Here is a 24611-nt window from a genome sequence, read left to right on the forward strand (position 1 = left end):
TAATATGGCATTTCTTAGATTTTTGCTATAATAGCCATTTTATTTTTCTGTTAAATTAAATTCAAAAAGTATCTCGTCTCCTCGTTTGTCCACTTTGTTGACACCGGCCATGTGTGCAAACCAGACAGTATATAATGGGTGCAAACTGGGCGGAAATTAACTAAAACTTCTTCTTTTGTGGCGGGTTGTACCCATAAAATGACCTAAAACTTAATCGCAATCCATTATTTATTCGGCAAATAACGTTTCCATCAGCGTTTATCGCATAAACCGTACATCGATCAAGATAAAATCCGATGAGACCGACCGTATTTCATTTTAGTCGATATTCAAGAAATTCAATCGAATTTTACTGTTTCACTAGCATTAATGTCCTCAGTTGTATATTAAGAATGTAATGCAGTACTGTTCTGTATTGTGCATAAGCCACAGGGGGGCACTAAGGTGCAGGCTAAAGAGGACGCGTTTGTATTATTGTTTGTTTGTCCCAAATGTTTTACCGTATTAAGGCTGTCTGACCGTGAGACTGATGTGTCTGCAGCTCGTGAAATAAATATGCCGAAAACGGCTAAAGATGGCTCATCTCTATCGTCCACTCTTTTCCTCCGAATGCAACGTCAGCTGCAATAATATAGTCACATAACTCAACAGTATGGGATAAGTATTAGATTGTTTTAACTGTGTGTTGGGTGTGTGTTATACTCAGGGTTGGGGAGTAACGGAATACATGTAACGGCGTTATGTAATCAGGATACAAAAATCCAGTAACTGTAATTCGTTACAGTTACGTCAAAAAACGTAGTAATCAGATTATAGTTACATTTTGAAAAAAGGGGGAATACTTTCAGGATTACAATGGTTTAATTTAAAACTTAATAAATCAGTATTTTGGCATAATAACACTATATTAAGCGCTGCTTGATTATACAGTAGTTCCTGATTCTGTTGACAGTAATGACTCACGTGTGCCACCCGCTGGTGCATGCGCAAATAACAGCTGTCTACAATCTCCTCAGACGCTGAATGAATCACTGCTGCCAGTAGAAACGTTGCCCGCGCGACAAAAACGCTTTCAATTCATGGAAACTCCGCTGACATTTTGTTTTCAAAGAAGAAAATGCAAACAACATGGTTGTACCAAAATGTCCTTTCTTAATCTCTTCTCACTTAACGGGATGTTTGCTGCCTAGGTAACGTAGGGGAACTCCCACTGCCAACGCCCCAAGTTTAGTCAGGCAAATTAAGAAAGATCACGGCTTTAGTCAACATGTAGCCTAGGCCTATTTTCAAATAAACTAATATTTAGATTGTGTCGAAATTTTAAATGTTGTTTTTTCCTTGTACATGTTAGTTAAAAATAAAACAAAAATAATCTGTAATACCTTACAGTAGCCACTAGATGTCTGTATAGCCCTTTACATAAATATTCAGGGCTGTGTGTTCCCAAGTTGTGGAAATGAGACATGATTGCTTAGTTTTAATAGGTTTTTAGCTACAACATAGTTACTTACAGCTATAAGACATTTTCTTAAATAGTTTATATTTTGCAAATATTTTACACAGGACCAAATTCTTAATAAATAAAAGGTTTTCAAAAAAATTATATTTCTTCTTGCTTGACTTATTTATATATGTGACCTTGAAGTAATCCCCAAAAGTAATCAGATTACATTACTTTCATATTGTGGTACTTGGATTACGTTACTGAATACTTTTTTCATGAAGTAATTTGTAACTGTAACGGAATACATTTTTAAAGTAACCCTCCCAAGTCTGGTTATACTGTATGTAATGTGTCGCCATTGTTCACTCGAATGCCAAAGACGAATTTCTCCAATTGGAGACAATAAAGACTTATCTTATCTTATCTTATCTTATCTTATCTTATCTTATCTTATCTTATCTTATCCCTTACCGTTTCTAATGACTTCTTATTTTGTAACATCACATTAAATAGCTACTCCATTATTACACAGTTCTCTGGACTACTTGATTCTGATTGGTTGACATTTGCGATCTGATATTTCCTGATAATGACTGTTGTCAATACTGAAAGTTAGTGAGTACAAACTTTTTTTTACATCCAAACATTGTTTCGCATTCAGTTATATACTTTTGTACTAAAATGGCACAACGCGACTAAAATGACAGCAAATTTGACCAACAAAAAAATTATATATATTCAAATCTGGAAAACTATTTCTATATTATGGAATCTTGTTTTACCATGAAAAAAAAAGAGATAATCACAGCTTTTATCTCACAATTCTTACTTTATAACATGCAATTGCAACTTTATATCATGTAATTTTGACTTTATAACTTACAATTGCGAGTTTATATCTGAAAATTGCCAGATTATATCACAAAATTCTGAGTAAAAAAGTCAGAATTAAGAGTAAAAAAGTAACAAATACTTTCTTTATTAATTATTTAGTGGTGGAAACAAGCTTCCGTATATATGGTTTCATTATCTCATTAAAGAGTGCCAGAGTTTTCTACACAAATCACCACTGAATGAAATACGGACACAGTTGATCAAATGAGTTTTCTGTCAAATTCACTTACTTTTGGGGCGAACAACATCTGGACTGATGGACACTGCAAAACACAACAGAAAAACTGTTAGTGAATCTGGTGAACATTATTGTATGCACTATATAACTTGGACTGATTCAGAATAAAGTTACTTAATATGAATATAAAATTATATCAACAACCCCAAAACTGAAGACACACATCTTCCATGTGTGTTTACTTCGTAAGGCACATTATCTTCACTTCATTTCTTCTCTAGTTTGTGTACTACTTTAGCATACTAATTTAGCATCTACAAGCCAAACACACAGTATACACAACATTCTCTGTAATGACATTTTTTTTTTTTTTCATATTTTATTTACACATTTTCAGTTACACAAACAGTGTAAATATAGACAGAAAAAACACAAATAAAGACACATAAACTCAAATATAAATGAAATAAGTGGAATACACATTCCCTCCCTCAGAAAGAAACAAGATAGTATAGATAATATAAAAGTAAAATCAACTAAAAAAAAATAAAAAAAAAACCTGCTCAAAAATAATACAAGAACATGCTTGTTATCTCAACAAAGTGAAATACATGTACATGGCGAGAAGCACCGATAATGCATACACACCTAAATACCCACAGGGTTATAGTCTCGACAAGTACAACATAAAAGGCTGCCACATTTTATCAAAGGTCGCAGAGGTCAAACAAACGCTATGTCGAACCCTCTCTAGATGCATTAGATGAGTGATTTCTAATAACCAGGTCTTAAAAGATGGCACATTTTCATTTTTCCATAAAATTAAAATATTTCTTTTTGCAATGACCATACTATATTGTACCGTTTTTTGTTGAAGATGGGTTAGAGTAGTAAGGTGTCGGGCCCCGCCCAATATAGCAGTGTAAGGGTCTGGGGTGATATCACAACCATGAATCGTGGAGAGGCAATTGAAAATATCAGACCAGAATTCGTATAGTTTGGGGCAGAACCAGAAGAGATGACCAAGAGTGCCCTCTTCTGCTTTACATTTTGGACAGATTGGGGAAACAGAGGGATAAAAAGAGTGTAGTTTAGTGCAGGAATAATGGAGTCTATGGATTACTTTGAATTGGATGAGTTGATGTCGAGAGTTTATCGAGCAGCAGTGGATGGAGGAAAGGCAAGTATCCCAGTCATCAACACTGATTGTAATACCAAGATCTTTCTCCCAGGCTTCCTTTAGGTGTGGAGTAGGAGCAGGCTCATAAGCTGTAAAAATGTTGATAAAACGAGAGACAAGTCTCCTCGAATCAGGGGCCTGGTTTAGTAGAGCGTACAAATCTGTGGAGACAGGGAGTGACTCAAAGTTTGTTATGTTTTTGCGTGTGTAATCCCTAATCTGGAGGAAACGAAAGAAATGTGAAGGTGGGAGTGCATATTTTTCCTTCAGTTGCGTGAAGGTAGCGAAAGCTTTTTCAATGTAAAGGTCTGCTAAAGTGGCAAGACCTTTGTTCTTCCAGATCACAAAAGTGTTATCACTTAAAGAGGGGGGGAAAGTGGGGTTGTGGCAAATAGGGGTGTAAGCTGAAAAATCGGGTAGATTGTATGTTTTTTTAATTTGTTGCCAAATTCTTAGGGAGCTGGCAACTATGAACCTATAACCAGCGATAGCTGTCGGAAGTTTGTTTGTTGAAAAGAGAAGAGCGGGAAGAGAGCCCTTGGGAAGGTCCTGTTCAATTGCAAGCCATGCAGGGGTAGAATCTGTAACATTACCTGGGTGTGCATTTTGCCAATACGTCAAGGCTCTACAATTTGCGGCCCAGTAGTAGTGTTGGAAATTAGGCAGGCTAAGGCCTCCTGTCGATTTGGGTTTGGTGATGTGTTTTTTAGAAATGCGGTGTACCTTAAATCCCCAAATGAAAGAAAAGATTATGGAGTTCAAAAGCTTGAAAAATGTTTTCGGTATGAATATAGGCAAAGATTGGAAAAGATAGAGGAACCTGGGGAGAGCCATCATTTTAATTGCGTTCACGCGCCCTATCATAGATAAGGGTAACAGCCTCCAGGTTTCAATATTAGATTTAAGTTTTTCTAACATATTTAAATAGTTCAATTTATAAATTTGTTTGGGGTCTTTGGGGATAACCAATCCTAAATATTTTATTTTGTCTGTGACAATATGGAAGGGCAAGCTGTTAACAAAATTTGGGCTCAAGTTATTTTTGAGAGATAAGAATTCGCTTTTGTCCCAATTTATAGTGTAGCCAGACAGTTCACCAAATTTATTAATAAGTTCGAGTAAAGGAGGAACCGATTCTTCAGGATGGGAGAGGAACAGGACTACATCGTCCGCGTAAAGCGAAATACGGTGGTCCACTTTGCCTAGGATTAAAGGAGCAATGGAGGGGTGATTCCTTATATTGGTGGCGAGAGGTTCCATTGCCAGTGCAAAAAGTAGTGGGCTAAGCGGGCAGCCTTGACGACAGGAACGTTGCAATGAGAAAATGGGTGATTTGTCACAATTGGTGACAACCGAGGCTGTCGGGTGGGCGTATAGCATTTCGACCCAGGAGGCAAAATTATCACCCAGACCAAACTCCTTTATCACCGCCAGGATGTACTTCCATTCGACCTGGTCGAAAGCTTTTTTAGCATCAAGGGCTAGAACAGAGATTTTGGAGCTTCTATCATATCTGGCATACATTATATTCATTAGCCGTCTGACATTGAAAAAGGAAAATCTCCCTGGAATAAATCCAGTTTGGTCATGGTGGATTATGGTTGTTATACACTTGTTTAGTCTGTTGGCAAGCACTTTAGTGAACACCTTAAGGTCAGAGTTAAGGAGGGCAATAGGGCGATATGAAGCGGGGTCTAACTCATCCTTATCTTTTTTCAATATCAAGGAGATGTTGGCTGAATACAAGGTGTCAGGAAGCAGGCCAGTAGCGGTGGAGTGGTTGAACATCCGTAACATGAGAGGAGTTATTTTGTCTGAGTATGCTTTGTAAAACTCTATGTTAAAACCGTCTGGGCCAGCCGCTTTTCCATTCGGGAAGGAGCGTATTGCCCTCTCAACTTCCTCTTGAGTTATATTTGCGTTTAGGTCTGCTTGTGCTGAGGTGTTCAATTTAGGTAGATGGAGGGTATGAAGGAAGTCAGAGATTTGCGTGGCATCTGCAGTGGTTTTCGATGTGTAAAGGTCTTCATAAAATTGGCGGAAACATTTATTAATCTCTTTTGGATCTGTGGTGATAGTACCTGTTTTTGTCTTGATTTTATGGATTGTTCGTTTAGCCTGTATGCTTTTAAGCTGACGGGCTAATAATTTATCTGGTTTGTCAGCCAGTTCAAAATGTTTTTGTTTGACCTTTAACAGCATAGTGCTCACTTGGTTAGAAAGAATAGTGTTATATTTGAATTTAAGTTTCACAATCTCATTCAGTGTAGAAGGTGAGGCAGATCGTTGAAAGTCGCTTTCAAGGACTGACAACTGAGCTGTGATTTCTGACATTTCCTTCTGTCTGTCTTTTTTCAGTTTAGCCTCGTAGGCTATGATGTGGCCCCGCATAACAGCTTTGAAAGCTTCCCATAGAGTGGAATCTGTAACGTCAGATGTGTCATTATGAGATAGATAGTCTGTTATGAGGTTGGCTGTTTGTTGGCGAAAATACATATCGTTGAGTAGTAGCGGGTTGAATCGCCAGTCAAATGTGGGTTTTGTCCTGCCTAAGTCTATCTTTAGTTCTATAGGGCAGTGGTCGGAGATTAGAATGTTGTGGTATTTAGTGTAGATAATATCAGAAGTCAATTTAGCATCTGTTAGAAAATAATCAATTCTTGTGTATGATTTGTGTACATGTGAAAAAAAAGAGTAATCTCTAGCAGCGGGGTGTTGAAGCCTCCAGATATCAACAAGGTTCATAGATCTAATTAGGTTGTTTATGGTAATGGTGGACTTGGAAGGAGCAATCGGGCGTGTAGAAAGCCTATCAGTAAAACAATCCAATATATTATTGAAGTCTCCTCCTGCAATTAAGTGAGTGGTGGAAGAGTCCGGAATGAGATTAAAAACTTTTCTAAAGAAGCCAGGGTCGTCAAAATTGGGCGCGTAGATATTAAGAAATGTTACATGCCGTGACAAAATATGACCCGTTACAATGATATAGCGACCGTTTGGATCAGAGATGGTTGAAATGTGTTGAAATGGGACATTTCGGCGAAATAGTATAGCTACTCCTCTTGCTTTAGAAGAAAATGTTGACTGATAAATTTGCGACACCCAACTGCATTTTAGCCTCCATTGATCTGAATGTTTAATGTGTGTTTCCTGTAAAAAAATAATGTCCCCAGACAGAGATTTCAAGTGGGAGAAAACCTTGCCTCTCTTTAAATTGGTTCTTAAACCTCTGACATTCCAGCTTAATAAGGTTAGACTGCCACCTTGTGGCGAGGACGAAAAAGTGCTAGTAACCATGAGATAATATCAGAATAATGTGGTGTGATAACAGCAATAATGGTATCGGCACTGAATGTACGAGCAGAATAAAAGAACGAGAAAACAAAAAACAAAAACATAACAGAGGAAAAAATGGCAACAAGATGGTAACATTAATCCCACCCCACTGTCTACTTCCCCAAACGAAGCAGAACATGAATACCCCCATAAACATTGGGAAACGATTTAACACTACAAGGAAATGTCCCGTCGCCGTCGGACTAATTGTACGGTTCAATGAAATAATCATAGCATACAATTACCTTAACAGTGGGCCCTCTGAGTGGCCCCATCTACCCTCATGTCTATTTGCTTACATATAAGCTAGGGAGGGCAAAGAACAGAACTTGCTCAACGTGAGAAGACGGAAGACAGCTGGCTAGCCCGGCGTCGCGCGCGCCTCTGGAAACAGCTGTGAGAGAGCGGGAGTGTCTCAGGTCGGCTGCGCGCCGTGCGCGGTAGCAGCAGGTGTAACAAACTTGTCTATGAATGCCTCGGCATCAGTAGGTTTAAGAAATGTTTTCTGCTCGGTCCCAAACGTGAGAATCAGACGCGCAGGAAAAAGGAGACCGTGTTTTATTCCTGCCTCCCTCAGTTTCTTCTTTACGCCATCAAAGGCCCGGCGCTGCTCGGAAACTTCAGGTGGAAAATCTGGATAAATGCTGATCCGGGCTCTGTTGAATGTCAGTGGAGATTGCAGGCGGGCGAGGTTGAGTATTTTCTCCTTCTCTGGGAAGTGGTGTATTTTGGCGATCATCGTGCGCGGCCGCGCCGATGAGGGTTGTGCGCCTATCCGATGAGCTCGGTCCACTTTCAGGCCAGCGGGGAAGTTGTCGGATCCGAGAAGTTTTGGCAGGAGGTCGGCTATGAAATTAGACGGATTTCCCTTCTCAATTTTCTCTGGTAAGCCCACGATTTTGATGTTTGACCGTCTTGAGCGGCTTTCGAGGTCAGTTAATTTGCGCTTCATGGCTGTGTTGGATTCAATCAATTCCTCACAGCGGCGCTCGAGACTTGTTATGCGGGTGTCATGGTCGGTCATTGCTCCCTCAAGATCAGTAATACGTGTTGCATGGTTGGTAAGGGAGGTTTGAACGAGGTGCAGTTTTGAGTCCAGGCCATTAAATCTGGCCGTTATGTCCTCTTCCAGTTTTCCAATAGCCGCTAGGATGTTAGCCAGAGTGGGTTGTGAACTTGGGGTCTCGCTGGTGCTGGTGGTTGCGTCTGTAGTTAGCTCGGTTTGGTTGCTAGCGTCGTCGTCTTCTTCAATTAATAAAGTTGTCTTGTCTTCTTTGGCAGGAGAATCAGGGTTCATAGTTTTCCCTTTACCTTTAGGTTTGCCCATGGTTGTACTTAAAAGATGCAAGCGTGGATTTTTAGTAAAATTTTTGTGAGGGTTTGATGGAGCTCCACGAGAAAGCGTCTAATCCATGCGGTGCTCACTAGCGCCCCCCCCTCTGTAATGACATTTGATCATTCTTCTTTGGAGAAAAAAATAAAACACTGAACAACATTTCACTGATCATCTTTGTTGAATTAAAGGGATAGTTCACATAAAAAAATAAAATAAAATTACAATCCAACTGGATTTTTTTTTTGGTTGAATGTAAAAATATTAATTTGACATTTGTTGACATAAAAAAGTTAATTAAAGCCAACATAGCATTTTTTAGAGTGTAAGCGTCACGAGAGAGTGATGGCGAAGCAAGCGCCGGTGAGAATATGCTAGTCTCGCAAGAACCAAGTTTTGTTACAGCAAAGGAAAACTTCTTCTTAACCAATATTCTTTTGGTTTATAATGAAATCCTCGTTTTGTAATTCTTGTTTTTCATGACCGGTGTTTTGTTTTGCTCTTTCCACTTTGCTTCCGCGTTTGTCACTTCTCACTGGAGCTAACGCTATGCCTACGTCCCACGTTTTGAGTTTTAAATATGGATATTTTTACACAAACGCATTGCTTCGCTTTAGAAGGCCTTTATTAACCCTGTGGAGTTGTATGGATTTACTTGTATGATGGATGGATGCCCTTTTTTGGGCTTCAAAATTTCATCCTCCATTCACTGGCATTATAAAGCTTGGAAGAGCCAGGACATTTTTTTAATATAACTCCGTTTTTTATTCATCTGAATGAAGAAAGTCATATACATCTAAATCTGGACTACTTCTGGCTGCTGCAAAACACAAACTGTTAGTGAATCTGATTTTTTTTCTGTGTTCTTTGTTGATCTGGTGTGTCACAATTATTTTATTAGATACTTTAGATTTTTATTAGACACTTCACTTCACTTCACTTCAAAGTGATAGTGATATACTGTAACACTCAATGAACCAGTGTTTTCTTTTTCTTTTTAATGTATGCCTAAACTAATGACAGAATACTTTTGGTTAACACTGCACCCTTAAACTACTGAAGTGGCAGAGTTCAATTAACTTAAGTTAATTGCATAAGCTTAATCCAATGCCATTTAGTTGAATAAGGTTTACAGTCTTAATTTTGTCAAAAACAATTAAGTTAATTAAGTTCAATTATCCTAAAATGAATATTTTTACATCCATCCAACTGGATTATTTTTTTTGGTTGAATGTAAAAATATTAATTTGATATTTGTTGACACAAAAAAGTTCATTAAAGCCAAACTAGTGGCAGATCTTATTATTTTTAAATAGATTTCACAGAACAACAGATTACATGTTTAATGATATTTACAAAATGTATTCACAACTCCACTGAAATAGTTTTATGATTTTATGAGTTTGATTTGATGAGTTTAATGATTAAGAGTAACAATCATTTCTTGCGTATAATTATATTGGATTCTGATAGCATTGAAGTAACTTTTAGCATGCTACTACGCATATTTTGTTGTTAATCAAACCTCACCTTTTTTTTGCCGTTGTCTCTCCTCTTCCTCTCTCCGCCTCTCCTCTTCCTCTCTCTGTCTCCTCTTCTTTCTCTCGTCTGAATCTCTGAGCATCTTCAAGCATCTGATGACTGTAGTGTCCTCCTCCATTCTGCTCTATCATTGTGTCAATCTTCTTCAGTAGATCATTCACCTGATCTCTGTTATTCACATCTCTATTGTTGAAGAGGTGAAATCTGCCTCCACACTGCTGAACTACATCTCTTAATATACAGCTCTCCTCAATGAGTTTCTCTACAGACTCTCCTTCCAGCTGATCTCCATGAGTGAAGAGAATAATGGAGTATTTTAACACTTCTTTACTAAACAAATTCTCAATCCTGTAAGGAATGAGCAGCCCCATCCCAGTGCATCTCATATTCAGAGCAAACACAATGAGAAAAGTGTGCGGTCCAGGACTGGATAAATAAACACTTCTCCTTATTTCTGTCAGTAACTCTTCACTGCTGAAGTAAGTCAATTCAGGAGTATCAACTAGACACAGATCTGCCTGAAACAATACCTTGAGCAACTGAACATTCCGTTGTTACTGTATTCATTTTCAATGCAGATCTGAACACTTTCTCTCCCAGTATTGTGTTTCCAGTTGCACTCTTCCCAACACCACCATTACCCAGAAGAACAATCCGTCTGGATGAGAGACTGACAGCAGGAACTCCTTGCAGTGGTGTTTTTGACACTGTTGGGAAAAAAAGAAACGTCACACAATCACTTATTTTCTCTCAACATTTTTGATTTCACATAATTTACTAACTTACTTATACTTACTAATAAGCTACAGCTCATCAATCAGTGCAGTAACAGATCTACTTCATTACTGATAACTTAAGGAGACCTGATCCCTGCTGTTGCCTGGTTTCTTCAAGGTTTCTTTCTCCATTTTCCAACATCAAACAGAGCTATTATTTCCTTGCCACAGTTAATACTGGCTTGCACACTACAGTGGACTAAATATATTTTCTATAATGTATTTTGTATAAGTATTATGACATGACTTTCAATTACAAGTAAAATCTCGAACTTCTTTATGTCAGTGATGCGCAACAGTTAATAGTAATTTAGCTCGTCACTAAACAATTATTGAACAAAACCTTACTGTCATTTAGGAGTTACTGTAAATAGTGCACAAAGACAAATTATCCAAAATAGCACTCTTTAATACAAAACATATTTAGAAAACAGATCACACAACACCTTCACACAGATGAGAACGGACAACAGAACTAAGGAAACACAGGGCGTATATATATATATACAGTATATACACACATACATACAGGGGATGATGAACTGAAACAGAACAGGTGTGGGAACTAATTAATCAAAAACCATGGAAACTAACAAGGGATCTCAGGTAGGGACCAGAGAGAAAACAAAACCAAACCAGACCATAACAGAATATACACTGATTCACCACACAACACAATTTTAACTCCAAATGTAAACTATATTATCCAGCTCTAAACTGATAGTACAAACATTGACATCATACATTTCTGTAAAGCTGCTTTGATTCTGTGTCACGAGAAAAGCACAATAGAAATAAAAGTGAATTGACTATATATATGTGTATATATCACACTTTTCTCACAACAGGCACAAACTGTTAGTGAATCTGGTGAACATTATTACATGATTTTAAAATGATTAAGAATACCCTGATAGCAGACCAAAATTGAGTCAACATTGAATCACGGTTAAAACGTAACACTGATTTTTCATCAGGTCTGCACCCTGAAATAATGTTATTTCAATGATGAAAAATAGATCAAGTTCAACATAAAATCTGTATTTGTTCAACTTAAATTAAATCATTTCATTTACATTGAATCAACACTGAAACAATATCAAATCAATCTTGCTTTATGTACAGCATGATTGCCAGTATATATATATTGTGTGTATACATATATATATATATATATATATATATATATATATATATATATATATATATATATATATATATATATATACAGTATTATACTGTATTTTATTTATTTTTTAATAGAGTTGTATGTCTTATTTCTATTTGTATATTTTCTGTGATGTATTGTATGGTGAAAAAACAATTTTCCACAAAGTGAGTAATAAAGTAAAATCATGTTCTTTTTTACTTCTTTCATTCACTGGCTATGAAGGGCTGAAATTAAATGGCAAAAACATCAACTCCAAAACTGTTGATTACACAACTCCAAAAACAGCTTTTTTCAATCTTCACTAATTACAAACCAGTTTGACTTTATTTCTGTCAATCCTCATTATGTTTTATTGAAAATGTTTAATTAACCATTATGGTGATCAGTGTTTGCTTTATTTTGCCTCTTAACCTGCATAAACAGACACAAAAGCGTATTTAGTATTATTTAGAGAAACAACAACATAGGTAATTCGGCCTTCTTTATCCCCACCAGAACGTATAACAGAAAAATTAGTAGAACGCCTAGACACTATCAGCACCCCTTTAGATTTATTAATGGCCGAAGAGGAGGAAATAATTTTAAAGTATCTATTTTGAAAGCAATGCTCGTCAGCTGATTTCAAATGAGACTCTTGTATAAGGGCAAAAGAAACCTTTTTACATCTTAGATAATCTAAGCATTTGGTCCGCTTGATGGGGCTATTTAACCCATTAACGTTCCATGACAATATATGTATAGCCATAATTTAAAGAGTAATAGCTATGCAGACCAAACAGAACGAGGCGGGAGGACCAAAAAGTAGTCCCCAGGAAAGATAGTGGGCAGAAATCAGAAAATATGCAATACACACATGAATGCATATAAATACTACGCATATAAATGTCTGAATAAAACAAATTAAACTTACGTGGGCGGACTTGGGCATGGAACAGAAAAACATAAACAAGAACAGTAAAAGAACGGGGAGCAAGCAAAGAGTTAAAGGGATACTTTACCGTTTTTTCATATTAAACTATGTTATTCCCTTAACTAAGACGAGTTGATACATACCTCTCTCGTCTCAGTGCGTGCACTAAATCCCTCTGTCTTGCGGCGAAACTTTGTTAGCCCAGTTCATTTAATATGGGCCAAGCAGAGAAGCTACCAAACACCTCCACGTTTTCCCTATTTAAATACAGTTACTGAAGATATTACTGCGCCAAGTCGAAGTGCTTACAAGCACTTGCTATGGAATTCCGCCATACAAAATAGTTATCCATTTTACACGCTTAGAAAAGCGCAACGTTTTGTTTTGTGTCACCGTTCTAGGTCGAGTTACACTTCGCGAGTAACTGTATTTAAATAGGGAAAACGTGGAGGTGTTTGGTACCATACATTTAATTTTACCATAAGGTGAAACATCAGCAATGAACTTCTCTGTTCCTTTGACTGTATCACTCTTTGCTCTCAAAAAATATGTAAATATTGCACCTGAATAGTCATCAGTAAATGCCAAGATATATCTGAAACCATCTTTTGCTATCGGCTCCATAGGTCCAGCTAAGTCTGTGTGCACAAGTCCAAGGGGAACTTTTGCTTTTTCATCTGCCTCCCTGTTCCTACTCTGAACAAATTTACCCTGTGTGCACACTTCACATTTTAGATTAGACATTTCAGTTCTACCTTTGATTTTCATCCCCTTTGTAACATTTTCCAGCTTCAACACATCCTCATAATTACAGTGACCGAGAATTTCATGCCATGTGCGGATATCATAACATCCATGACATTGATCAACATCATCTGCAACAGTGCTTAAATAGAACAGTCTATCATACACCTGGATGTCAAATGTTACACCGTTCTTATGAACAAGTCTGTTCTGACCTTCTTTGAAAATGACCGTCGCTCCCTGGGACGTCGCTGCCTTGACTGAAAAGATGTCCTGTGGAAAAGATGGGACGTACAGCGCCCCCATCAACATCGTTTCCACCACTCGACCTTTGTTGTCTCTCAGGCGAACTTTGGCCGTACCTTTCCTCAAGGCGATACCGCTGGTCTTCTCTCCATCAGCCAGCTCTAGGATGTGCTTGTGTGGCTCAAAACTTTTGTCAAAGTCTTTGAACTGTGTGATGTCCCGGATGATATGCGACGTGGCTCCTGTATCAACCATGAGGCCTTTTTCCTTCACTCCGCTGACCAGAACGGCATCCACTTGGCCCACCTTAAAAGCAAAAGTGTGGTCCTCCTCATCCACCATCCGCTTCACGTTGTCCCGCTTTCTCCGTCTGCAATTCACATCCTTGTGCGTGGAACTCTTGCAAAGATGACACCACTGTCGCTGTTCTCTATGCTCGCTCGTAGCAGAGTGGCGCAGAGGAAGCGTGCTGGGCCCATAACCTGTTAAAGCTGCCATCGTAACATAAAGGGTAGAAAGCCGGCTAAAACATGACGGAGGAATAAACTCACGGAGCCATCGGGTTTCGTTTGACTGGCGTGCACACACACAGGGGCATGCAGTCATTTATTAAATTGCAACACCTGAACAGCAGTAATTAATGAACCACACCCCTTAGACTCACACCCCCTTAGACAACAGTCATAATAAGAGCACATTCAAGGTCACCAATGTTCAACAAAAATAATTCTTCGTAAATCCCAGGATCCATTGGAAAAACAACGTGATAATTAAGTGTGCAAACAAGGTACCGTTAGCTATGCCTGGAATGAATTAGCGCGCGCGATTTTCACAAGTGCACATCCGCCCGATGAATTCGACATTATACTACTATATATGTATATTTTAATTATTCGTAAATTAATATATAAGAGTATATTAGATTAATTATTATTAAAATATATTTTCAAAATAAATAAAATAAAAAATATCTATCATAATACTAATATAATAAAAATAATATTTATCATAAAACCAATTTCCAAGTAAACCATATTTTTTAATTATTATTCAATTATTATGTTTATTATATTAATATAATAATATTAATAATATATCATAAAACTACTTTCTAAGTAAAACTATACATATATTTTAATAATGATTAAATTATTATATGAATTATTATTAAAATATTTTAAAATAAAACAATATATCGGATATTAAAAAATATATAATCATAAAATTATTAAATAGCCTACATTTTATTTGGATGTATAGTAACATGTACAGTTTACATTCACACAAAATGAGTTCAACTGATTTCACCAGTGCAAAAATCATTCACTGCTTTATTACGAGTTTAAAAGAGCGCGAGCGTCATTAGTGCCCAGACGCGACGCTTTGAATTTGCGCTTATGAATAACATCGCGTCAGGAGCTGACTAGTAAAAAAGCTCTTTTTTTATGCTCAGTAGCGATCGTGTCTTTCTCTTCCACTTGATTTGTGTAGCCTATAGCATATTTAAGGTAACAATGCAATACATAATAGTAGCCTATAATATTACTGATATTAATTATATGACAATATCTGCAGTCAATATTGATTAAATGGGAGGGAAAAATCCTGCCCATACCGCAGCTGAAGAAATGATAAAAGCACTGATGTTCTTCTACTGAAGTGGTATTCTGGAACTGTGAATAAATTGAATAAAACAGCAAAATAATAACAACAACAACAACAATAACATCTTCAATAAACAAAAAAAGAGATTACCTTAGATAAAGTTTGATTAATATGTAGCCTATACAGTAGGCTACCGGTAAAAAGTCTGACCCATTACTATTTTTAATGGTTTTGAAAGAAGTTAGGCCTACTTATTATGCTCTACAAGCCTGCATTTATTTGATCAAAAATACAGAAAAAAAAAACCAAAACAGGAATATTCAGCAAGGGTGTGTTAAATATATAAAAAGTGATAGTGAAGACTTTTTTAAAACAACTTTTTAATAATCAAAAAATCCTGAAAAAAAGTATCTCAGGTTATAAAATAAATATTAAGCACCGTTTCTAACATTTGATAATAAATCAGAATATTATAAAGTTTTCTGAAAGATCACGTGACACTAAATTCAGCTTTGCATCACAGAAATATATTTTTAAGTATAGTAAAATAGAAAACCATTATTTTAAATTTTAATAATATTTCACTCACTAGGCTATATTATTTTTCTGTATTTTTGATCAAATAAATCCAAAAACATTAAAAATAGCAATGTGTGCAAACTTATGTAGCCTACTGTGTAAGTAAAAATATACTAAATTTAAAAATGACATGTTGTATAAATAAAAAGGTTAGGAATCATATTTGTTTCAAGTGTTTTTTTTTATTGGGGGTGGGGGCCTCCAACATGAATTTTGCCTAAGGCCTCCTAATGTCTATAACGGCCCTGGCTATTATGTAAGATGTAAAATTGAAAGAATGAATTAAATAAATACTGCTTTTCTGGGCCCTAATGTGCTGGAAAATAACTATTAATTAAAAAAAAATGTCTAAGGTTTCTTACATTCTTTTTTCAATTATCACCAATAATTTGTTTTATTTCTATGTTTAAGACGCAATTAAGCAAAAAAAAAAAAAGCAAAAAAAAAAAAAAAAAAAAAAGAAACGAAAAGACAGGTATTTGCTTCATACATATGTATTTGATGAACTCTTAAAGCCTATCTTCGTGAAAAAAGGTTAAATATTATTATTTTTAATGACATTCATGTGCAATGGGGAGAGTAATACAATATTTTCCTATGAACCACATCGTGTTTAACACACAAACGATAAGTTCAGTTAAATTAAGTGAAATTAACAGTTTTGTTTTGATAGTTATCTATTTTTGCCTCTTTTATCCACACTAGTTCACTTTCTGTTAATTTATTTAAGTGTAGACTAAGCTTCCATGCAGGATCTGGGTGCTTGCTGTGTGAAAAATCGATCGATAAATGAATATAGCAAAGGAAGTGCATTTAAACTCGTTTGCGCGTGCATGCGAAAGAGAGTGCGATTTGTCCGGGGAGTCGGATTTCGGTACAACACCGGCAACGGTAAATGGCAGTGAGCACAGCCCACCTATCCAAGAAGTGTCAGCTCTTATTTTGAAAAGGGCTTATTGAGGGGGCGTGACATCACATTGAAGCAATACCCCTGATTGGCTGACTACACGTGTGGATCGTAGTCACACTCTCTGCGGAAAGATAGTGCCAAAAAGATCTGTAGACGTGTGCAGAGGGATCTGTAAATGCCCTGTGATCTGCAAACGCGTGTAGAGGGATCTGTGAATGCCCTGTGATCTGCAAACGCATATTTAACACTTGCATGCTGAGCTTTGCACAGAATGTGTAAGAATGTCTTTTTACAGTGGTTTGAAAATACAAGTTAGACTGTGTTTGTTTGCAAATTGTGAGGAGGGCATTTGTAGATTTTTTAATGGGAAAAACAGCGAAACAGTTGTGCCAAAATTCTGAAAACAAATACAACACAATCTACAAACAAATAATGACCCTCATGCGCAGACAAATCACTTTGCATTCATTCAAATTCTGGTTGTCAAGTACAAGTCACTGATTTCTATTTGTGAATCATGAAGAGTCTGTTTGTGGATTTTAAATCTATTTGTAGATCGCATTTTACATTTGCGGATCATGAGGAGTTTGTTTGCAGATTTGGAATCTATTTACAGATTGTGTTTTACATTTGCAGATTATGAGGAGTTTGTTTGCAGATTTAAAATTTATTTGTAGATCTTGTTTGTGTTTACAAATTGTAATATGCATTTTTGACTCAGAGTCTCTTCATTTTCAATGATTATGGCATTATTTTGTCACAACAGCGAAACAATAGTGTCAGAATTCTGAAAACAAATGTGACACAATCTACAAACAGAACATGATCTTCACCTGCAAACAAGTCACTTTACATTCATCCAAATTCTGGTTTTCAAGTACAAGTCACTGATTTCTATTTGTGAATCAGGATGTGTTTATTTGTGGATTTTTAATCTTTTTTGTAGATCATGCTTTATATTTGTGGATCACAAAGAGTTTGTTTGAGGACTTTGTATCTATTTGTAGATCTTGTTTTACATTTGAGGATCATGAGGACTTTGTTTGCGGATTTTTAATCTATTTGTAGATTGTGCTTTGTATTTACAAGTTGTAATATCTATTTGTGACTTTTAGTCTGTCCATTTTCAATGGTTTTGGCATCAATTTACCCCCATAATGGTACTTTTGATTGTCACCATTGTTGAGATTCATACGCTGATTGTTGATGTCTGTGTGTGTCATATTAAACTGACTTTTTCGTGTTCATGTTTGTTAAAGTCTTCTAACTGACTGTTATAATATTGCTGGATCTCATGCTGCAGTAACACAGGGTTTGTGTTGTGAAAAAATATTAATGTGACAACATAATTGTTAGATTGAAATACCTCAGTGAATCAGTCTGTTTCATGATGATTATAAATCCATCAACAGGTAACCATCATCATCTGATCTCATTTCACTTTAGCTTTCTTTGCTGCTGCAAATGTGTTTAAGACACATGGGTTCAAAATACATGGGTATTTATAGGCTAAGACCACACCCATCTTGGCGGGCCATGACGTTGCGCAAGGCGAGCCTCTCATTGGCGCTGAATCTTCCCAGCTGGCATTCGACTGACCTTAAACGTTTAAATGTGGTTGAAATAATGTCAGTTTATGAAAAAACATTAATTCAACGTCAAAACAACGTTGAACACCAAATGGTTGAAATGGTGTTGTTAACTCACTATGGATTCAACATAGAAATATAAATAAAATTTGAGTTGTACGTCAAATCAACATTATTTTTACAACCATGACTTTTAAACATTTTGTTGAAATATATCAGTAGAAAAATTACGTTGTTCCAACATCCAAACAATGCTGATCAATTAACTGTTGAAAAAGTGTTGATGCATGAATAATGATACAACGTTGAAAGATCAACTCTGAATTAAACGTTTGTTAAGTAACATTAATTCAACGTCAAAACAACGTTGAACACTAAATGGTTGAAGTGGTGTTGTTAACTCACTACGGATTCAACATAGAAATAAAAATAAATTTTTGAGTTGTACGTCAAATCAACATTATTTTTTACAACCATGACTTTTAAACATTTTGTTGAAATATATCAGTAGAAAAATAACATTCCAACATCCAAACAATGCTGATCAATTAACTGTTGAAAAAGTGTTGATGCATGAATAATGATACAACGTTGAAAGATCAACTCTGAATTAAATGTTTGTTGAGTAGTGATAAAAGCGCTTTCTAACCTTACATCTTTTTCTTTTTTTCTTTTTTTTTGCATAACACATTTGTTACAATTTGCCGAAAAAAGAAATTGATCTTGTAATACAAAAATCATTTAGATACAATTCACGTTTTCATAAGGAATAAGGAATAAAAAATAAAATAAAAATAAATACACATCAGCCAATAGAGAATTGAGACGCTTTCTACATCTCCCGGCGTACTTTGAGAGCAACTCCAGTCTGATTGATCATTTTGGAATATCGTTCAATACAAGAGATTGATTGGAGGACGGCGGTTGTCCATCACACAACTGTGATTCTATTGGCTCTGACGGTTCCAGACAACACCCGATTGCGCATGCGCGCCGCGAAGTGGGTCTGTGTCGTCATCGTCAGGGAGATTCTGACCTGGACCGGTTCGGAATGAATTTGGGGGTAACAGCTCAAACGGTAAGCAAAGTTTTTAAATAAATATTGTGTGTGCCTGACTCTGGCCCATATATTAATACGTATTGTGTTAATTAATATTGTGTGTATGAGCAGAGACTAGTTTAACCGCGAACCGCCGTTGTGTGCTAGCTAACCGCCAAACGCCGTTCTCTCTCTGTGTGTGTGTGTGCGTGTGCGTGTGTGTGTGTGCAGACTATTTTAACCGCGAACCGCTGTTGTGTGCTAGGGAGTGTGTGCGCTAGTGTTAGGGATTTCTCTGTTGGTCGAACGCGGCACATTGACATACTTTCCATCCACAAATTTTAAAAATAAGTTGGAGATTTCACATTCTTCTTCCTTCTCTTTTCCAGAGATTTGGAAGAAAACGACTTGAAAGTCTCCTTCAACGGTGAGTTGTCCTCATACCTAACCCAACCATCTATTTGAATCTGAAAGTAATTTAACCCTTAAAACAAAAACAAAAATCATTTACATTTTTGTAAAATTTAAATACAAGTTGATGTGGAAGATATTATTTAAAAAATGATGAGCATGATTCTTCAAACTAACCTGATTTTTTCACATGAGCACATGTAACACATGTAAGGTTTTTTGATTTATTATGATTACAAGCAAAAATAAATAAAAAATTGCTCCACTGGCAGATTTTTCTATTTATTTTGTGAAAATTTGCATGAAACAAGTGAACATTGTCTAAATACAAGGTACTTTTTAGGTGTCTTATTTTAAGTGTATGAGATTTATTTTGAACAGAAAATAGACATTTGACTAGAAATATCATAAATATTCTTGGTAAAATTTAGTTTTTGCAGTGCATTTTTATTGGGCAAATGAAAAAACTTGGATTTTGTGGTGTAGAGCGTACTCAATGCATTATAAAAATAATAATCAATCGCTTCTTTTTTTGGCTAGAATTCCAGAAGAGAGTTCTTCAGCTCCTTGTCGAAATCAAGGATACAATTCATGTTGCCTTTCATCTGCTGGAACAAGTTATGAAGTGAAGCCAGCAAACACTGAAGAAGAGCTTGAAGCTTTAGAGAATCACTTGGAGGACAAGAATGAGGGAGCAGAACTGGTAAGTTTTACATAATTAATCTTGTAAAGTGCTGGCAAAGTTTCATTATGACAATTGGCTTGTTCACTTTGGTGATCACTACAAACTCCTCGTCCCATCATGTGCCTGCTTTGTGGAGGTCTGGACTCTACTGACCACTTTTTCTGGTTATATTTTTAATTTCTTGTTTCTTGTTCTTTTCAGAGTAAACATCTGAAGACGTTGGGAGGCGTTGATGCTGCAGACCATGTGAAGAAGTCAATGACTGCGTAAGTAACTTTATGTTCCTTTTTTGCATTAGTTTACAGTGATGTTCACTGTCATATACTGTCATGCACTCCCCCCACACACCCACTTACTCGCTCTCTGCTACATTTTCATAATGAACTTGATTGCAATATAATATTCTAATATAAATCTGTTTTACCATGGCAGAACTATGACAAATAAAATGATGGCCATAATGAGCCTCAGAGGAAGAAGTGGGAAGGTTGCCTTCATGAAGACCCGTCTCTACTAGATAATCTGTGGTGAGTTTGCTTTAACATAGTAGTTTTGTAACAGTGTTTTAAATAATTGAATATAGTAAGCAGAATAATAATTCATAAGAAAAGAAGAAATAATTTTAGTTGGAGGACTCTACAGAGCATGCTCTAATATTATATATAATACTCCATTCTGGGCTCTAGACTAACTTCTCTACTGGCAGCACTGGTTACTACCAACTGCCTTTTGTTGCTTGCCCAAGCACATGATTATCAATGACCTTGCACATTGATAAATACTAATTTATATACTTGAAACATTGGCAATTCCACAAAAGTTGATATTTGCTAAATATTTTAATTTGAGAGGTTAACGTTTGCTAATACTGATCTGTTTTTTCCCCCCTCATCAGACGCTGTCTTGAGCTCATTTGATACAACTACAACAAAAGTAGACGAATACATGGCCAAATACTTGAAATATGCACCAGAGAGGATAGGTGGTGGTAGCAGAAAGAAGTAACGAGAAGGGAAGATTTAACCAGCCGTGTTCAATGTTGCCCAATGTTTGGGCCGTTTTTCTAAGGGTTAAAGTTCGACATGTGTAAAATGATGTTGTGTGAAATGTTGGCACACTTGCAGCCATGCAATAAAGCATGTTTCTTACGTCAGTGAAATGTCTTTATTAATCTTCTTCCTGGTCTTGCTTTGACCAATTGGCTTCTTCCTAGCTGACTGTGCGTGTCCGCAAACTTAGTGTTTATGTATCTATTTCAAGGTGTTTGGTGTTATTGTTGAACACATCAATACTTTAGTGAAAACAGTTTAACAAAATAAACTATGTTGAAAAGCAGGACTTTATAGTGACGTTGAAATTTCAACGTTGATTGAATTTGCAAAATCTAAACCAAAATCAATATTGATTCAATGTTGGCGAATTCACGTTGGAATGACGTTGCTATTTCAACGTTGATTAGATTTGCAAAATCTAAACCAAAATCAATATTGATTCAATGTTGGCGAATTCACCTATGTTGAGAAACGTGATGTTGGAATGACGTTGCTATTTCAACGTTGATTAGATTGACGTTGGAATGACGTTGCTATTTCAACGTTGATTAGATTTGCAAAATCTAAACAAAATCCAACGGTTATCCAACACTGACACCTGACGTTGATTCAACGCTGACTCTACGTTAAAATGCCAGCTGGGTTAATTCATGTTTCCGATCGACAAATGCCTTGATCGTGGTTCTCTGTTCCTCTTTTAAGATTAATACGCTGTTGATATCTTCTATAACAGACGCGATGGCAGAATCTACACATGATGTTTCATAAACAACGTTTACATGATGTTTCATGATGTTTCATAAACATAAAATCAATCCAATCAACTTGTCATCAAACAATTACCGTCTACGGTCTACACTATCAGCATGAGAGGAAGCATATATTTATTCACTCAGTCAACTCACCTATCATTCCTTGACAGTTTTCAGCATCCCTCCACTCACTCTCGGCTTGTTCTTCCACAGCCAGGGATACGGGGGGAGTACTTTGGGTTCGGGCCGAATACCGAGCCCTCTCCTCAGACAGCACGCCAAATATGTATTTATTCTATCTGACTTATTTGTAAGCGTGAACTCGTGAAATCTCAATTCTCTAGCGGCAGTCATTTGAATTCAATCCAAGCGCTCATTGATGACGTGGATGATTACGTTACCATTGCTCATCTCTCCATCATCGTATAAAGCCTGCCCTGACAATTTGATTGGTCCGAACAATTTTTGTTCTGGCATAATAGCCCCTTAACGGATCGAGTCCAGACCGAACTTCCCAACCTCTGTACAACCTAAATTAGGTCTAATACAGAGAGAAATTATTCTTTAAGAATTTGTTTAATGCAGCATCCAGATGTTTATAGGTGTGTTTGGGTTGTTTTAAATAAAAAAAATATAATTAATATAACATTGAGTTGTCTGTTGTGGTGGTGATTAGATGAGATATGTGGTGATGTCACAATCATACTGCATTGTGGGACATATAGGTGCCTGAAGTGTACATTTGAAGTAGACTTGCTCCCTCGGTCAAAATCGAGGGAACAAGGGTCTGTCCATATAAACTTCCCTCATTCACTTAACGAAGTGGAACGCATTTCAAAATGGCGGCAGGGATTCCCCCAAGGGGAAGTGCTTAGGGAAGTTCGCAAGTGCGTGTCTAAAAGTGGACTGGAACGCAGCCCTAGTCAACCTCACGCCTCACAAGCGCTGTTGCCATTGGGGCCCCTTAGTGAACGTCTTGGTCCTTCTCCGGAACGACCAACCGTTTCCTTTGGGGCTCCAGCTGACGATCAGATGTCGATCGCAGCATCGGAGGGGGAGCTTCAGTCCTCTGGAGATGACGACTCGGCTGCGTTGCCCCCTTCGGGGCGTGTAGCGTTGTCCGAGACCGATCCAGAATGGGCGGCTATGCTTTCCCGGGCCGCCGAGAAGGTTGGGCTTGCGTGGAACCCTCCACCACGTCCCGAACCTTCTCGGTTGGACGATTGGTTTCTCGGGGCGGGCCGTGCTGGTTCTCAGTGCGCCGCCCCGGTACCTTTCTTTCCGGAGGTGCATGAGGAGCTTGCTAGGACGTGGAAGGCACCGTATAGTGCCCGAAGCCGTTCTAGTGGCTCCTCCCCCCTCGACGGCGGGGCAGCAAAGGGGTATGTGGATATTCCCCCAGTGGAGCGGGCCGTCGCGATGCAACTGTGTCCGGCGTCCGCTTCCTCTTGGCGGGGTAATCCACGCCTCCCGTCCAAGGCCTGTAAGTTCTCGTCCGGTCTAACGGCGAGGGCTTACAAGGCCTGTGGACCGGCTTCCGCCCTCCATGCCATGGCGCTCTTGCAGGTCCACCAGGCCCAGGCGCTCATGGACATGAACGAGGGTGGTTCTGACCCAGAGCTCCTTCGGGAGCTCCGTGTGGCAACCGACCTCGCCCTCCGGGCGACGAAGGAAACCGCACGTTCAGTCGGTCAGGCGATGTCCACCTTGGTGGTCCAGGAGCGCCACCTTTGGCTCAACCTGGCGGATATGAGGGACACCGATAAATATCGGTTCCTGGATGCCCCTCTTTCCCAGGTTGGGTTGTTCGGCGACGCGGTCGAGAGCTTTGCCCAGCAGTTCTCGGCCGCACAGAAGCAGACGGAGGCCATCCGACACATCCTGCCCCGCTGCTGCTCCCACCCGTCCGCCGGCCGCAGATCCTCCGTCTACTCGTCGCCGAGGTCGGCCTTCTGCGGCGTCCTCCGCTCCCGCTAAGCCCCAGCAGCAGCAACCATCCAGGCCTCAGCGCGGAGCAAGCCGTAGGAAGCCGACCCGTCCAGGCCGCTGCCAAACCAGGAGGCAAGCGACGGTGCAAACGACCCTGAGACGGGCAGCCCAGAGGTGGATCAAGTTGCACTTCAGGAGATGGCGAAGGCGCCACTCCTTCCCCCGGTGGAGGGCCGGGCAGAGAATCTTTTGTTTCCTTTTCTTTTTGTTCCGCCCACATTTTCAAAGAAAGAGCAATTTCTGAAA

The 24611-nt window shown here is 38.0% G+C and overlaps 1 protein-coding gene and 3 long non-coding RNA genes across 4 annotated transcripts in view; 3 read left to right on the top strand and 1 right to left on the bottom strand.

The window, feature by feature from the left end:
• The window catches only part of LOC309503446, a 411057-nt gene that overhangs the window by 10939 nt on the left and 375507 nt on the right, over nucleotides 1–24611 (top strand). The gene's annotated exons all lie outside the window — the stretch shown is intronic.
• Nucleotides 1–24611, top strand: part of LOC309503749 — a 155199-nt gene that overhangs the window by 7822 nt on the left and 122766 nt on the right. The gene's annotated exons all lie outside the window — the stretch shown is intronic.
• Nucleotides 1783–10510, bottom strand: LOC309502807 (GTPase IMAP family member 9-like). The gene is made up of 2 exons (XM_082175345.1): nucleotides 9896–10510; nucleotides 1783–2601 (listed from the first exon to the last, which is right to left on the bottom strand). Exons 1-2 carry the CDS (start codon nucleotides 10291–10293, stop codon nucleotides 2565–2567), a joined length of 435 nt encoding a protein of 144 aa, XP_082031471.1. The 5' UTR covers nucleotides 10294–10510; the 3' UTR covers nucleotides 1783–2564.
• Nucleotides 20247–21081, top strand: LOC309503813. The gene is made up of 3 exons (XR_014207879.1): nucleotides 20247–20590; nucleotides 20774–20838; nucleotides 21005–21081. It is a non-coding gene; the product is annotated as an uncharacterized lncRNA (long non-coding RNA).

Source organism: Leuciscus leuciscus (assembly GCF_965113295.1).
Source record: "Leuciscus leuciscus genome assembly, chromosome: 1".
Taxonomy (NCBI): Eukaryota; Metazoa; Chordata; class Actinopteri; order Cypriniformes; family Leuciscidae; genus Leuciscus; species Leuciscus leuciscus.

Bases quoted from the DNA above. Each gene is read 5' to 3' on its own strand.
- LOC309502807 (XM_082175345.1), bottom strand. From the start codon at position 10,293: ATGAGATGCACTGGGATGGGGCTGCTCATTCCTTACAGGATTGAGAAT. The intron at 2,602-9,895 runs GTGAGGTTTGAT...TGTGTTTTGCAG, and splicing joins GAGACAACGGCAAAAAAAAG to TGTCCATCAGTCCAGATGTT.